The 16345-nt window shown below is 42.0% G+C and overlaps 1 protein-coding gene across 2 annotated transcripts in view; it reads left to right on the top strand.

Moving 5' to 3' along the window:
- Positions 1-10090, top strand: part of e2f5 (E2F transcription factor 5) — a 50620-nt gene extending 40530 nt beyond the window's left edge. For both annotated transcript variants that reach the window (XM_068031664.1, XM_068031663.1), the window contains exons 7-9: positions 479-688; positions 5481-5525; positions 7856-10090. In XM_068031664.1, coding sequence (XP_067887765.1) covers positions 479-688; positions 5481-5525; positions 7856-7971 — 371 coding nt within the window. In that variant the 3' untranslated portion in view covers positions 7972-10090. The remainder of the gene's footprint in view (positions 1-478; positions 689-5480; positions 5526-7855) is intronic.
- The last annotated feature ends 6255 nt before the right edge of the window (positions 10091-16345 follow it).

Genomic DNA, 16345 nt, shown 5'->3' with positions numbered 1-16345 from the left:
AATACACTATACTCACTGGTTCTCCTTTATCTATGCTACAAGTAACATCCTCCAGAAACTCAGGTTTGTCAAACGTGATTTCCCTTTCACAAATCCATGTTGATTCTGCCCAATCATATTATTTTCCAAGTGTCCAGTTATCTCATCCTTTATAATAGATTCCAACATTATCCCTACTACTGACATCACAAGATTCCAACATTTTTCCTACTACTGATGTCAACTGATCATCACTTTAATTTGAGTCATAAATCTAAAATATATAAATAACACTAATGGAGCAACAATAATTGTAACTTTCTTATTGCATACAAGTAATATTCTTCCAAAAATCTTCGTACTTAACATTTGCAACATCATAGGTCATGATTTGCCTTGCGGCTATAGTATTACTGTTTTCTTCACTTGCCCTTAAAAGGAAAGGTAAGGCAACGTCTGTTTCTAAGTGCTGGTTTAAATATGACTATTTTAAAATTAGATTGTGGCCTCCAGCTGCCTGGTGTTGCATCAGCTGTCCCTTACTCAACCATGGCAGATACACCAGAAACTTACAGAGGGATGACAACTGAATCACTACAGAACATTCGGGAACAGAATGGATTACAATCACTGCTTCCCATAGACATTGGGAGCATTCTCAAGCATCCTCCAACGTCATATGAGCAAACAAAGACGGACGATTCAAGTGGTAAGGAAAAATCTAGGGCAATCGTAATGGAGTTTGTATAGCACAAGCAGTACTTAAAACTGCCAAGATTTTTTTCTGACCCTTTATTGTTCTCGTCTGTTAGGTTTGTCTTAGCTTGATTTTTTTTTTGTTTGTATGATGCACTGATGTATAATTTTAAATTGTATCTCCCTCTTCATTCTGGGCTGCAAAAATTAGAACTTCACAATACTAACCTATACATGGTTGGAGCAAGCACGCCAGTCTTCTGCCACTAATAATGAATCATAACTCTTTCTAGTCTGCATTGTATGTTATCTTTAGAGGTAGTGCTGCCTCTGGAGGCACGGGCTAGCACAGTATCCTTTGTTTGTGTCCATTGCCTCTGACTAGTGCTGTCTTATTTACTTTAGTCTGACTCCTGAAAGATAACTGCTTAGGCAAGATACCAGAGGATTGGCATCGCCTATGGAATACCCAGTGTGTTTATCTTCAAGACAGTTGGGGCAAATGTTTTTTTTTTAAAAATCTGAAAGTATTGACCAAAATTAACAATTTGGTGATGTTCCTATGACATTACTGCTCTTGCCCTCCTTCCATCTTTTCCTCCTTATCTCGAGAGACAATGGGTAAGCGCCTGGAGATGGTCAGTGGTGTGTGGAGCAGTGCCTGGAATGGCTATAAAGGCCAATTCTAGAGTGACAGGCTCTTCCACAGGTACTGCAGAAAAATTTGTTTGTCGGGGCTGTTACACAGTTGGCTCTCCCCTTGCGCTTTTGTCTTTTTTCCTGCCAACTGCTAAGTCTCTTCGACTCGCCACACTTTAGCCCCGCCTTTATGGCTGCCCGCCAGCTCTGGCGAACGCTGGCAACTGACTCCCACGACTTGTGATCAATGTCACAGGACTTCATGTCGCGTTTGCAGGCGTCTTTAAAGCGGAGACATGGACGGCCGGTGGGTCTGATACCAGTGGCGAGCTCGCTGTACAATGTGTCTTTGGGGATCCTCCATGCGGCTCAAATAGCCAAGCCATCTCAAGCGCCGCTGACTCAGTAGTGTGTATAAGCTGGGGATGTTGGCCGCCTCGAGGACTTCTGTGTTGGAGATATGGTCCTGCCACCTGATGCCAAGTATTCTCCGGAGGCAGCGAAGTTGGAATGAATTGAGACGTCACTCTTGGCTGACATACGTTGTCCAGGCCTCGCTGCCATAGAGCAAGGTACTGAGGACACAGGCTTGATACACTCGGACTTTTGTGTTCCGTGTCAGTGCGCCATTTTCCCACACTCTCTTGGCCAGTCTGGACATAGCAGTGGAAGCTTTTCCCATGCGCTTGTTGATTTCTGCATCTAGAGACAGGTTACTGGTGATAGTTGAGCCTAGGTAGGTGAACTCTTGCTCTCCTTAGTACATACTATACATAGTACTTTGCAGCCACAGTGTGGAGGGGGGTTGGATCCAATAGCCTTCGTATCAGTCAGGCAGACTGTTCTATCCTGGATGATACTGAACCACTTGAGTGTTGCTCTGGCTGCACCAATTCAAGCAAGTATTCCATTACACTTGTGATTTGAGCCTATTAAATGTTGGAAAAACTTTAGAGTCAGGAATTGAGTCTGTTGTCACACTTAAAAGTGGAAATACTTGTGTTACATAAAATAGTCTGCAAACTTACTAGTTTATCTTAATTTTGGGATTAACAGTTTGCGTTTTTGCCAATATGTAACCTGTAGCTAAACAAATAGTTAATATGTACCACTGTGCAGACTAATGGCAGAATGCACGATTTGAGTACAGTGCAACATTTGTAATGTTCATTTTTTTAATTATTAAAAGCTTGTACAATCCACTGTCTGTAAAGTGCAAATAATTAATCCTCAGTTGAAATGTTTTTATAGTTTTGATCCATTTTTTGCTGCTCTGACTTTCAACTTAACTGAGTGCGAGCCCACTTTCACAGGTTAAGGTAATCAGTCGCATTGGAATGTAAGCCACTTTGGTCCATCTGGCTGACTCCAAGAGTTAGACCCACATCTAAAATTCTTCTAAACTTGAGCAAGTGCTCTTTGCCTATCCTGATGCTTACAGTCATGAGAAGAAAGGTTGCATTCAATTATATCCAATGAATTGGGGTGTGGGATCCAAATTATGTTAATTTATAGTACTAAATATTTGTAACTTAATTATTTGTTCCCTTTTGAACAAATAACATCAGCTGGTCAAATTATTCTCCTATTAATGCAACCTGGTAGCAAGATGCAAATCAGCTGAAGAAATTTGGATACTAGTACAGTAACACAAGAACACAAGAAATAGGAGCAGGAGTAGACCATATGACCATCAAGCCTGCTCTACCATTCAAAACAATCATGGCTAATCTTAGGATTCCACTCCATTTTCCCCCTTTGAACATCAACACTTAAAAGTTTCAAACTTTAAAAAAAAATTCTGCTTTTCTATTCTTACAACCAAAGCGAATAACTTCACATTTCCCTCTATCTGCCATCTTGATGCCCACTCACTTAACCTGTCCATATCTCTGTGTCCTCCCCACAGCTATCTTTCCACTTACCTTTGTATCATCAGCAAACTTAGATGAAGAGACAGGGTAATGTATCTAAGTCATTAATACAGATTGTAAATAGCTGAGCCCCCAGCACTGATCCTTGCAGCACTCCACTGTTTACTGCCTGCCAAATTGAAAATGCCCTGTTTATGCCCACCCATTGTTTCCTGTCTGTTAACCAATCATCTATCCATGCTAATGTATTACCCCCAACTCCATGAGCCCTTACCTTGCCTATTAACCTTTTGTGTGGCACCTTATCGAATGCCATTTGAAAATCCAGGTATACTACATCTACTGGTTCCCCCTTTAGTTTAGTTTAGAGATACAGCACTGAAACAGGCCCTTCGGCCCACCAAGTCTGTGCCGACCATCAACCACCCATTTATACTAATCCTACACGAATCCCATATTCCAATAACATCCCCACCGGTCCCTATATATTTCTTTACCACCTACCTATACTAGGGGCAATTTATAATGGCCAATTAACCTATCAACCTGCAAGTCTTTGGCATGTGGGAGGAAACCGGAGCACCCGGAGGAAACCCACGCAGACACAGGGAGAACTTGCAAACTCCGCACAGGCAGTACCCAGAATCGAACCCGGGTCCCTGGAGCTGTGAGGCTGCAGTGCTAACCACTGAGCCACTGTGCCGCCTTATCTAGCCTACTAGTTACATCCTCACAAAACTCTCATAAATTTGTCAAACAGGATCTCCCTTTAGTAAAACTATGTTGACTTGTTCTAATCATACTTTCTAAGTGCATTGTTAAGACTTCCTTAATAATAGATTCCAGCATTTTCCCAATGCCTGATAGGCTAAATGGCCTGTAGTTCCTTGTTTTCTTTCTCCCTCCTTTCTTGAAAAGCAGTGTAACATTTGCCAACTGATTCCCATTCCTAAATTGAAGGAATTTTGGGAAATCAAAGCTAGCGCATTCACTATCTGTGCAGCTATCTCTTTTATAACCCTAGGATGTAGGCCATCAGGTCCTGGAGATTTGTCAGATTTTAGTCCATTAAGTTTCTTCAATAAGAAAAATAAGACACTCATGACAGTCTGAGATATCAACACAACTACTTGAAGTAATCAGTATGTCTTTGCCAACTAAAATAAAAGCAAAATACTGCAGATGCTGGAAATCTGAAATAAAAACAAGAAATGCTGGAAATACTCAGCAGGTCTGGCAGCATCTGTGGAGAGAGAAGCAGAGTTAACATTTCAGGTCAGTGACCATCAGAAAACTAGCCGTTCAAACTAATCCCACCTTCCAGCACTTGGCAGGTTACAGCACTTCAGGTACAGGTCCAGGTACCTTTTAAAAGAATTGATGGTCTCTGCTTCCACCACCATTCCTGGCAGCGAATTCCAGACACCCATCACCCTCTGGGTGAAAACGTTTCCCTCATGTCCCCTCTAATCCTTCTACCAATCACCTTAAATCTGTGTCCCCTGGTAACTGACCTCCCCAGCAGGGGAAACAGGCCCTTTCTGCTCACTCTATCTAGGCCCTTCATAATTTTGTACGCCTCAATCAAGTCACCCCTCAGCCTCCTCAGTTCCAGGGAAAACAACCCTAGCCTATCCAATCTTTCCTCATAGCTGCAACTTTCAAGCCCTGGCAACATTCTTGTAAATCTCCTCTGTACTCTCTCCAGAGCAATTATGTCCTTTCCGTGATGTGGTGATCAGAGCTGTATGCAATACTCCAGCTGTGGCCTAACCAGCGTTTTATACAGTTCCAGCATCACATCCCTGCGTTTGTACTCTAAACCTTGGCCAATAAAGGAAATCAATCCATATGCCTTCTTCACCACTCTATCTACCTGCCCTGCCACCTTCAGGGACCTGTGGACATGCACTCCAAGGTCTCTCACTCCTACCCCTCTCAATATCATCCCGTTTATTATGTCTTCCCTCGCTTTATTTGCCCTCCCCAAATGCAATACCTCACACTTCTCTGGATTGAATTCCATTTGCCACTTTTCCGCCCACTCAACCAAACCATTGATATCCGGCTTTCCTCCTCACTATTAACTACACGGCCAATTTTTGTATCATTAAATTTCCCAATCATGCCTCCCACATTTAAGTCCAAACCATTAATATATACCAATTTGACCCCTGATCAAAAGTTCAGCCCAATGTGTTGGATAATTCTGTGATTTTTTTTGGAGATCTCCGGTTATGTGGCATTTGACTTTGTTTTCTAACTAAACCTGTAACAAATTTTTTATTTCAGGAACTATTGATGGAGACATTATGGATGAATTCATGTCATCAGATGGTAAGTTTGATCTCATCAGTCACTGCTGTGTAACTTGGATTTGGTTTTATTTTTCAAAAGACCATTGTACCTCCAACAAGTATGACCCTGCTCATCCTTTGAAAAAAATTAGCCTCCAGATGAATATAAGAATTTTTTTTTGTTGATCCACAGGGTAAAACACTTTAAACAAAAAAAAGCCATAACTTTTAAGACATTTGACAGAGTTGAATGAATCTCACTGTTCTATGTAGGCATCATTCTGGACAATGTCCTTGACCAGAGGAAGCAACATTAAGACCCAATGGACAAAAGCACTAGAACACTAAATTTTAAAGCAGATTCAAGCTATGCCAGGTCAGAGGAAAAGATGAGATGTAAGCAAACAAAAGAAACTTTGCACTTGATGGTTGAATTCCTTTTAAAGGCCAAAGCTACAGGAGGGAAACTAAGATTTTCCCTCATTTGTTCAGCCGCCACAAAAAAATATCAAAATAGTGCAGAACTTGAAGGAGAACAAAAATTCTTATGTGGAAAAAATATTGCAGGGCTATGGGGAAAGAGTAGGGAAGTGGGACTAACTGGATTACTCTTCGTAAGAGTAAGAATAGTACAGCGCAGACTTAATAGGCTGAATGTCCTCCTGCGCTGTACTATTCTATTATTCTATGAACGGGAAAGGAAATTATCAGCCCAGTTTGAAACATAACACCAAATTACTGTGTTCACTTGATAGCGTACAATAAACTGTAATGCTTACTGCTAAAGGCACACATACTGCTTCAGTCCACCATTTTGTAGACATCCTCACCAGATATTGGTGATTCCCTCATCTGCTGCCTGTTTAGAGAACAGTTCTCAAAGCACATCACAGAGCATTATTAGCGTGCAGCCCCTTATTTTCCAAGTATTAATTTTAATGCATGTATGTGATTTCCCAACACATATTCCTTGCACATGCTGCTCCCTGCTGGAAATGCCAGATCGTGAATTACCTCTATTCTTTGTATACTGTCCACAAAATGGCCATAGTGAAGTGTCCATGTAGATTGAAGTCCAGTGTGGATCTTAAATATTATTTACAGCATGAAAACAGGCCGATCAGCTCTACAGATCCATACTGGTATTTATGCTCCAGACTAGCCTCCTCTTACCCTACTTCATTTAACTTCTTCAACATGTCTGATTCTTTTCGCCTTCATGTGTTTGTCTAGCTTTCCCTTAAATGTATCTATGCTAGTTGCCTCAATTGCTCCTTGTGATGATGAGTTCCATATTCTAACCATTATCCGGGCAAACAAATTTCTCCTGAATTCCCTATTGAATTTATGAGTGACTACCTTATATTTATGGTCCCTCATTCTGGCCTCCCACTCAAGTGGAAGCCTTTTTTCTACATCTACCAAAGTTCCCTCTAATTGCTGTTTTCTTGGCATGGCCAGCTTGTCTGTTCATTGTGCGTCTGTACACCCGCGCACCTTAGAGGGAACATAGATGTGTACCCTATCAAATCCTTTCATAAGCTTAAGGACCTCTATCAGGTCATCCCTTAGCCTTCTCTTTTTCTGATAAGCCTGTTCAGCCATTCCTGATAAGTATATCTCCTCAGTTCTGGTATTATCCTTGTGAATATTTTCGTGCACCTTCTCCAGTGTCTCTAAATCTTGTTTATAATATGCCAGGTAGGGTGATAGAGGCAAATAGATGAGGATGTTCAAAGTGAAGCCAGATGCCCTAACTGTAGAGTCAGGTTATTAGTGGGATGATCATTGAGTTAAATGACAAATTGTTCTTAAACTGGTGCTCAGCGAGTTCAACCAGTGAGTACCTTAATTATTACAGCCTGTAAGAGAAATTCAGGGGTTTCTCCTGCTCATCCTCTTTAACTTTGACAAAAGAGCCATGGAAACCCTAGATTCCTGTGAAAATTCCCCCCAGATTTTACCCCAGTCAGTGCTGCATCTGCTGATCTCCAACATGAGTGGGCTGGTAAAAGAGTTGCAATTGGCCTCAATGCTCCAGGCTAGGGATGAAAAATCAGAGTTGCATTTGAAAGAGCATGTGTATAGACTGGCTGAGAACAGAATTGGATTCAGCTGTGATGCTCCTACAATTGCACAACCTGCCGTTACTCATTAAGGCTCACAAATTAATAATAGCCACTTGGGCAAGCTATTGTGTGGAATCTGCAACAGAGAAAAACATACCCCAGTGAGGAGCAGGCACATGTCTTCAAAATACGGGAGAGAATTGGTGACAAGAAAAAGGAGCTGTTACAGCTGGTGACTGAAGTTTTGTTTTAATTTTAGCCAGTAATTTTCCCCCATTAATGTGTTCTGTTTATCTTACAGTCTTTCCTCTCCTTCGACTTTCTCCTCCACCAGTTGATGAATACAATTTCAACCTGGATGAAAATGAAGGTGTCTGTGATCTTTTTGATGTACAGATTTTGAATTGCCGCTTTTAATTAGTGTGACCACCATCCCGAGATATTGTATCTACCTCTGGACCACCAGTTCAGCCTTCATAAACTACTTAGTTCCTATTTGTGAAGTTCTGTACAGCATTAAGGTCAAGACAAAAGTTTAAGGTTTCTGAACTTGTGTCTTTTTACATGTTTAAGTCCTACACGGACATTTTTATAGCCTGGTTGCGTTTGTTTCATAGCACTGCCATGTAGCATCTTTTTTTCTTATAATTGAATGTGATACTGCCATGGAATAATCCCATTAATGTTGCGGCAAAAATATTTACTTCACTAATTACTTTTCTACTGCCTTTTTTTAATAGGATGGCAGAGAAATTTGATTATTTTTATATACTGCACAATTTTTTAAAGTGCCTTTTGGTTCTTGCACTTTAGGAGAGATTTTTGCCTTATAATGTACAGGAAAACCTGTTTAGAACTGATTTAAGTAGTCTCCTAATGTGCTGTTAGTTGATCACAAAAATGTTTGTTTCTATAAAGAAGTAGTCTATTTAGACCAATTTCACTATATTTCTGCTATTCCAGCACACTTTCAGATTGAAGGGAAGGTGTGCGTGGAGGAAGGATATCTAATAGCAGAATGTGGCCAAAAGACCTTACTTTAATCCAGCTGCAAAGTCTTTCATATATACAGTATGTACTAAAATCTACTGGTGAGTAGGATGCACACCAATGTGACTAATCACTGTGCAGGTTACAACAAAAGACAGTAAATGGATTGTTTAGTTTTTGGTAGCCTATTGGTTGTTCTGCAGATAACTTTAAATATGCCCTGCCTCCTCTAACTGTTCAGTGTTCAAATGGATTTGTGACATAACTTGGATAATTCAGTTGGTCTAAATGTTTGCTTGGGCTGGACTACCTTGTACATCTCATGAAATGTTTACAGTATGTATTTTATATAAGTGGATAAAATTATCCCCTGGAGTGCCTCTAGTATAGAATTACAAACCAGAAAGTTCTTTGTACTATTCAGTTTTTATATTGACCAAAGCTGTTTTTTTTAAAAAGATTAGTGTTGTGTCTCTGCTGTTAGTCCTTTTTTCCTTAAAACAAGTCTGTATAGTAAACTACGGGTTATCAATGTATCCGGTTTCTCTCAGTGCTGTACTTACAGCAGTGGAGCAAGACTATGGAGTTACAGCCTTCTGGCTGCAGCAGTATTTTATTAGGTTCTGAAAGAAATCCAGATGATTTGTCACAGCTTCACATAATTTCTCCTCGATCTGTAATTTTGCTTTAAATGGCTTCAAAAGTCATACATTAAATCCTTTAAGGCGATGGGTAGATTACCTGTCCTCGTTCTGTCAAAATCCTGTTGCTCTAACCAAAAGGAACTATAAACGCAGTCCATGATGACTTTCCCTCTAAAATGTTCCTTGCCTATGGGGAAAGCTCCTCACCAGCTTCAAGTACAAGTGGCTGCACCGTGCAGGCTACCTACTACATTGCAAATTCCCAGGGCTCCACCATTGAGCAATGTGGATGTTACCATTACAAAAGCAAAATACTGCGGATGCTGAAAATTTGAAATAATAGAAAATGCTGGAAATACTCATGGAAGATCATCAATCTGAAGCGTTAACTCTGTTTCTCTCTCCATAGATGGGGCCAGACCTGCTCAGTATTTCCAGCATTTTCTGGGGTTTTTTGGATGTTACCATTCTCAGTTTCTAAATCAAGATTACTATAGAGATTGGCTGTAATGTCAGGCAAAAGAAAAAAAAATTCCCTCTTTATAAGTGAACTGATCTCTGATTGTGCCAGCATTCCTATGTGTTCCAGGACTGGATAGGATACAGACAGCCGAGCTTTGGATGAGCTGAAATTTATGGATGATGAAAGGCCAACCAGTAGAGTATTGGAATAGTTCACTTTGGAAGTGACAAAGGCACCAAGTATTTCAATAGCAGATGAACTGAGGCAGTGTAGGGTATTTCCGATTGTGTGAGGGTCGTTCAGCCTTGCTGGTCACAACCGAACCCACTTATTTACAGTCGAAGGTCTGGGCTTACCCTTGTGAGTCACAATGAAGGATGATGAATGATGCAATCAACACAGGTTTCAGATTTCGAATAATAAAAGTATGTTTAATGTGCACAGCGAATATTAATGTGGTAAAACTGATGCTAACGCTCCTATATGACTAACAACAAATAGATTACTTCCCCTTGGACTTCTTAAATTAAGCCACTCACGGTCGGTTAACTCCCAACACTACACTAACCCCATTTTCTAAGGTTTGGTCGGGACACGCAGCTGTGAGTTGAGTATTCTGCAGGCTGCGGATGAAATGCTCACCTTGCTGATTTTGGCTGCCGGGTCGAGTCTTCTACGATCAAAGTCCTTGAGGGCTGTACCCGTTCCTTAGGTCATGCGACTTCCTTTGGTTCTGGTTGTAAAGAGAGCAGCGTGCTCTGATCTTCTGTCCTGTAGAGCTGTGTGGCTGGTGTCTGTTTGACATCAACTGTTCGACCCTCCTCTCCTTCCTCGGGCTGCTTCAGTTCTACTGTTTCAGCGGTCTTGTCTTTTTTCGCCAAAACCTAATGTTCCCTTGTTTTCTGATTGATCTTGTCAGACGGTGCAAAATGCTTCGATTGGTCCCTGGAGAGAAAGCTTTCTTTGAAATTTTCCCGCCTCTCATCTAGCTGGTTTCGGATGGGAGTGGGGGGGGGAACAATGGGAACTGCTGGTCTTGTGTCATCTAGTTGAGTACTATGTGAGGTGTGAACTGTTTCCGATGGGTTCTGTTGTCCAGACCGATTGACTTGATTATATCAACCAATGGATTTCATTGTCTCAGTTCCGAAGAAGGGTCACTGACCCGAAACGTTAACTCTGCTTTTCTTTCCACAGATGCTGCCAGACCTGCTGAGTGAATCCAGCATTTCTTGTTTTTGTTTCAGATTTCATTGTCTCCTTAGCCAGTTTAGAGCCAGTGATGATGTGGGTGGCTGGCTGAGAGCAGAAGGCAAATGCCTCTGTTGGGTGGGGTGGGTTTTGGTTTAGCATTTAAAAAGCTCCTTTCTGGTCTGAGCCCAACAGCCTGTCCTTTGGTAACTGTGTTTTTAACAGGGTCCTTTTCGCAGCCATTTTCCCAAAACTGGGGTTTTACGCCTGGCGAATAGAGTCTTGGATTAAAAATGATAATCCTTCAGCAGGGACAGAGATGGGTGATATCACCGAGGTGGCATTTATGATGGAGAGGATATGAGGTCTTGAAGCCCTGCTTGAAATTAGTTAGGGCACAGAGATTGCAAACAGCTTGGTTCGGTTTGAGGAAATAGCTGTGGAATGGGATTGCACAAAGGGCACAGAGTTTCTGGCAGCGACTGAACACAATGGCTTTGACCTTCCAACTATTTAACAGGAATTAATTGTATCTCAACCAAGACTGCAAGTCAGATGAGCAGTCTGACGGCACAGAGGCAGTGGAAGAGAACTGGTTATCATCAGCAGACATGTGCCCCATACCTATGAATTATATCACGCAGAGGAACATAGAGTATCCATGGGCTAAGGGGAAGAAGCAAGAATCGTTGCTGGAAAATTCATTTTTTAAATTTGTTCTCAGGATGTGGGTGTTGCTGACAAAGCTGGCATTTATTGTCCATCCCTGAGAAGGTGGTTATGTGCTGACTAATTTACTGTAATTCCTCAGGCACCATTAAAATCTGGTTCACACACTGCTTGTGTGGGTGAACACAGTAGTGTGTCCTTGTTGAAGAAATTTTTTGAGATGACTTGAGTGGTTTGCTAAGTCACTTCAGAGGACAGAGCATGGTCACTTTTTATGTTGATCCCAGTTTTTATTTCCAACTTTTAAAAAAAAAATTAAAATTCTCAAACTGAAATTTGAACTTAGATTTTCTGTAATGTTATTTTAGCCCTCTGGACTACTAGACTAGTAATATAACCACTATGCTACCTACCATGCATGAACAGGCAGCAAAGATGAGATTCGAGTCTCTTGTGTTGCTCTCTCTCAAGGTCGTATATTTGCACTCCTAAACTCACACATGATCAATGGTTAAGGTACTAAAAGTATCTTCAGATGAGTAGGAAACAAATTGCTTTTTAATTTCTCTTTCTACCTTCAGCGTTGAACATTTTAGGTTGTATGTCACCATACACCTTAAATATTTTTCTCCCACAGCTAGAAGTTGGCTATGCGGAAGATCATTACTATTTACTGTTAATGATAAACACTATACAGCTCAGACTGAAGATGTCCTTTAAAATTTAACTGGGAATGTACCAGCCAACCTGTAGCCATTTAACTGTTTAACCACACTTCCAAATCATAGACCTGTCTTAGTCAAATCCTGTTCACTAAATCAACAGCACCATCAACTGCCAGCACTAACATATAGATTAAGTTGATATCTGCTTAAGGCATCCTAGGAGTAGTGATCCAATGAAATTGCATCTCTGTGCAAGTTGGGAAAGTTCACCATCCTCTCGAATGAACAAAGAACAGTACAGCATAGGAACAGGCCACTCGGCCCTCCAAGCCTGCGCCGATCTTGATGCCTGCCGAAACTAATACCTTTTGCACTTCCAGGGCCCATATCCCTCTATTCCCTTCCTATTCATATATTTGTCAAGATGTCTCTTAAACGTCACTATCGTATCTGCTTCCACCACCTCCCCTGGCAGCAAGTTCCAGGCACTCACCACCCTCTGTGTAAAAGACTTGCCTCGCACATCCCCTCTAAACTTTGCCCCTCGCACCTTAAACCTATGTCCCCTAGTAACTGACTCTTCTACCCTGGGAAAAAGCTTCTGACTATCCACTCTGTCCATGCCGCTCATCACTTTGTAAACCTCTATCATGTCACCCCTCCACCTTCGTCGTTCCAATGAAAACAATCCGAGTTTTTCCAACCTCTCCTCATAGCTAATGCCCTCCAGACCAGGCAACATCCTGGTAAACCTCCTCTGTACCCTCTCCAAAGCCTCCACGTCCTTCTGGTAGTGTGGCGACCAGAATTGCACGCAATATTCTAAGTGTGGCCTAACTAAGGTTCTGTACAGCTCCAACATGACTTGCCAATTTTTATACTCTGTGCCCCTACCGATGAAGGCAAGCTGACGTATGCCTTCTTGACTACCTTATCCACCTGCGTTGCCACTTTCAGTGACCTGTGGACCTGTACACCCAGATCTCTCTGCCTGTCAATACTCCTAAGGGTTCTGCCATTTACTGTATACCTCCCACCTGCATTAGACCTTCCAAAATGCATTACCTCACATTTGTCCGGATTAAACTCCATCTGCCATTTCTCCGTCCAAGTCTCCAACCGATCTATATCCTGCTGTATCCTCTGACAATCCTCATCATTATCCGCAACTCCACCAACCTTTGTGTCGTCCGCAAACTTACTAATCAGACCAGCTACATTTTCCTCCAAATCATTTATATATACTACAAACAGCAAAGGTCCCAGCACTGATCCCTGCGGAACACCACTAGTCACATCCCTCCATTCAGAAAATCACCCTTCCATTGTTACCCTCTGTCATCTGTGACTGAACCAGTTCTGTATCCATCTTGCCAGCTCACCTCTAATCCCGTGTGACTTCACCTTTTGCACCAGTCTGCCATGCGGGACCTTGTCAAAGGCTTTACTAAAGTCCAGATAGACAACATCCACCGCCCTTCCCTCATCAATCATCTTCGTCACTTCCTCAAAAAACTCAATCAAATTAGTAAGACACGACCTCCCCTTCACAAAACCATGCTGTCTCTCGCTAATAAGTTCGTTTGTTTCCAAATGGGAGTAAATCCTGTCCTGAAGAATCCTCTCTAATAGTTTCCCTACCACTGATGTAAGGCTCACCGGCCTATAATTTCCTGGATTATCCTTGTCACCCTTCTTAAACAAAGGAACAACATTGGCTATTCTCCTGTCCTCTGGGACCTCACCTGTAGCCAATGAGGATGCAAAGATTTCTGCCTCATCTACCTTAATGCTTTGCAAGACACCCAACACCACCTCCTTTTTGATAATGAGATGACTGAGACTATCTGCACTCCCTTCCCTAGGCTCATCATCCACCAAGTCCTTCTCCTTGGTGAATACTGATGCAAAGTACTCATTCAGCACCTCGCCCATTTCCTCTGGCTCCAAGCATAGATTCCCATCTCTGTCCCTGAGTGGGCCAACCCTTTCCCTGGTTACTCTCTTGCTCTTTATATATGTATAAAAAGCCTTGGGATTTTCCTTAATCCTGTTTGCCAATGACTTTTCATGACCCCTTTTAGCCCTCCTAACTCCTTGCTTAAGTTCCTTCCTACTGTCTTTATATTCCTCAAGTGCTTCATCTGTCCCTAGCCTTCCAGCCCTTACAAATGCTTCCTTTTTCTTTTTGACTAATGATTTAATATTCCACAAGTTCTCATTATTATTTTTATTTTTTAGCGAATGCAAATCCCCAGAGCCAAGCGATAGCCTCCTCATGTGCTGAATTTAAGGTGATTACTCCGCCACTTAGTCTGCAGAGAGGACACTCCGCGGTAATGTGCAGCATTGTTTGTGTCTCTCCACAAATACATATACAAATACTGCAGCCCCAGCAGTGGAGGTTGGCTGCACAGGGGCCCGATACACCACCTTGGAGTAGCCCAAAAATCACCCGATCCAAGTTGCTAGTCATCTTCTCCATGTAGCAAGCTCAAGGAGTTGATGTATGGAGAAGACTGGCCAACGGACTACCACAGGATTCATTGATAGCCCCAATGCTGTTCAACATATATACAAATGACCTGCCAACAACCATTTCTTGCAAGTTCATCTATGCTCATGACATCTGTTGTGCCACCCAAGCTCCATCCTTCTTCACCCTGGACCAGATCCTTAATGAAGATGTTAAAAAGTTGATGGACTATTGCAGCACATGGTGTCTCACAGTGAATCCCTTTAAAACCACATCCAGTTTATGCCACCTCCACAATGCCACTGCCAAAAAAGGACTGAGTACATAGATGTTCAGAGACTAAAGCATAATCCCAACCCAGCATACTTGGGAATGACTCGGGATAGGACTTTGTCCCTCTGGAGCATCCGAAGGAAACAGCAGCAAATATCAAAACCAGAAACAACCTATTAAACAAACTTGCTGGATCTATGTGGGGCACTGCTGCCACAACATTCTGGACCTCATCACTTGCCCTATCGTACTCAGCAGCAGAGTACAGTGCACCTATCTGGCCTAGGTCATCACACACACATCTTGTTTATACCAACTGAATGCAACAATGTGCATCATAATTGGAACCCTCCAATCAACACCCCTCCCCTGACTTCCTGACCTCATGAACATCCCTCCCTCACACATCCACCAACTGACAAAAACCCACAAGCTGGTTGAAACCATCCATGCTGCACCTCACTTACCACTCCATAATGACAGATTCAATCCACCTACTGTCTGCCTTCCAACTCGGCACCCCATATGGAGCAACCTTCCTGAGCAAGATCTACCAGCAGACATCCTTTGGACCAAGGAATGGGAAACACAGGAAGTCACTAACAAGTTCCTTGTGACAAACCCCATCTGTCAACTTGCCAACCCGAAAATGACCCATTTATCCCTATCTCTGCTTCCTGTTAGCTAACCAATCCTCTATCCATGCTAATATGTAACCCCCTACACCATGAATCTTATTTGTGTAGTAACCTGTGATGTGGCACCTTATTGAATGCCTTTTGGAAATCCAAGTACACCACATCTACAGGTTCCCTTTTATCCACCTTGCTTATTTCCTCACAGAACACTAATAAATTAGTCAAACATGATTTCCTTTTCACAAAACCATGTTGGCTCTGCCTGATTGCATTATGATTTTCTAAATGTCCTGCTACTACCTCCTTAATAATTGATTCTAGCATTTTCCCTATGACAGATGTTAGGCTAACAGGCCTATAGTTTCCTGCTTTCTGTCTCCCTCCTTTCTTGAATAAATGTGTTACATTTGCCGTTTTCCAATCTGCTGGGACCTTTGCAGAATCTAGGGAATTTTGGAAGATCACGACCAATGCATCTACTATCACTGCATCCACTTTTTTTAAGACCCTAGGATGCAAACCATCAGGTCCAGGGGTTTTGTTAGCCTTTAGTTCTATTTGTTTTCCCAATACCTTTTCCCTAGTGATTGTGATTGTTTTAAGTTCCTTCCTTTTACCTCTTGATTTTCAAGTATTCTTGGCATGTTTTTTGTGTCGTCAACAGTGAAGGCAGACACCAAACATCTGTTCAACACTTCTGCCATTTCCTTGTTTCCCATTATTAATTCCCCAGTCTTACCCCCGAAGGGACCAATGCTCACTTTAGTTACTTGAAGAAACAG

Source organism: Heterodontus francisci, chromosome 5 (genome assembly GCF_036365525.1).
Source record: "Heterodontus francisci isolate sHetFra1 chromosome 5, sHetFra1.hap1, whole genome shotgun sequence".
Taxonomy (NCBI): Eukaryota; Metazoa; Chordata; class Chondrichthyes; order Heterodontiformes; family Heterodontidae; genus Heterodontus; species Heterodontus francisci.
This window is presented reverse-complemented; position numbering and strand designations above follow the sequence as displayed.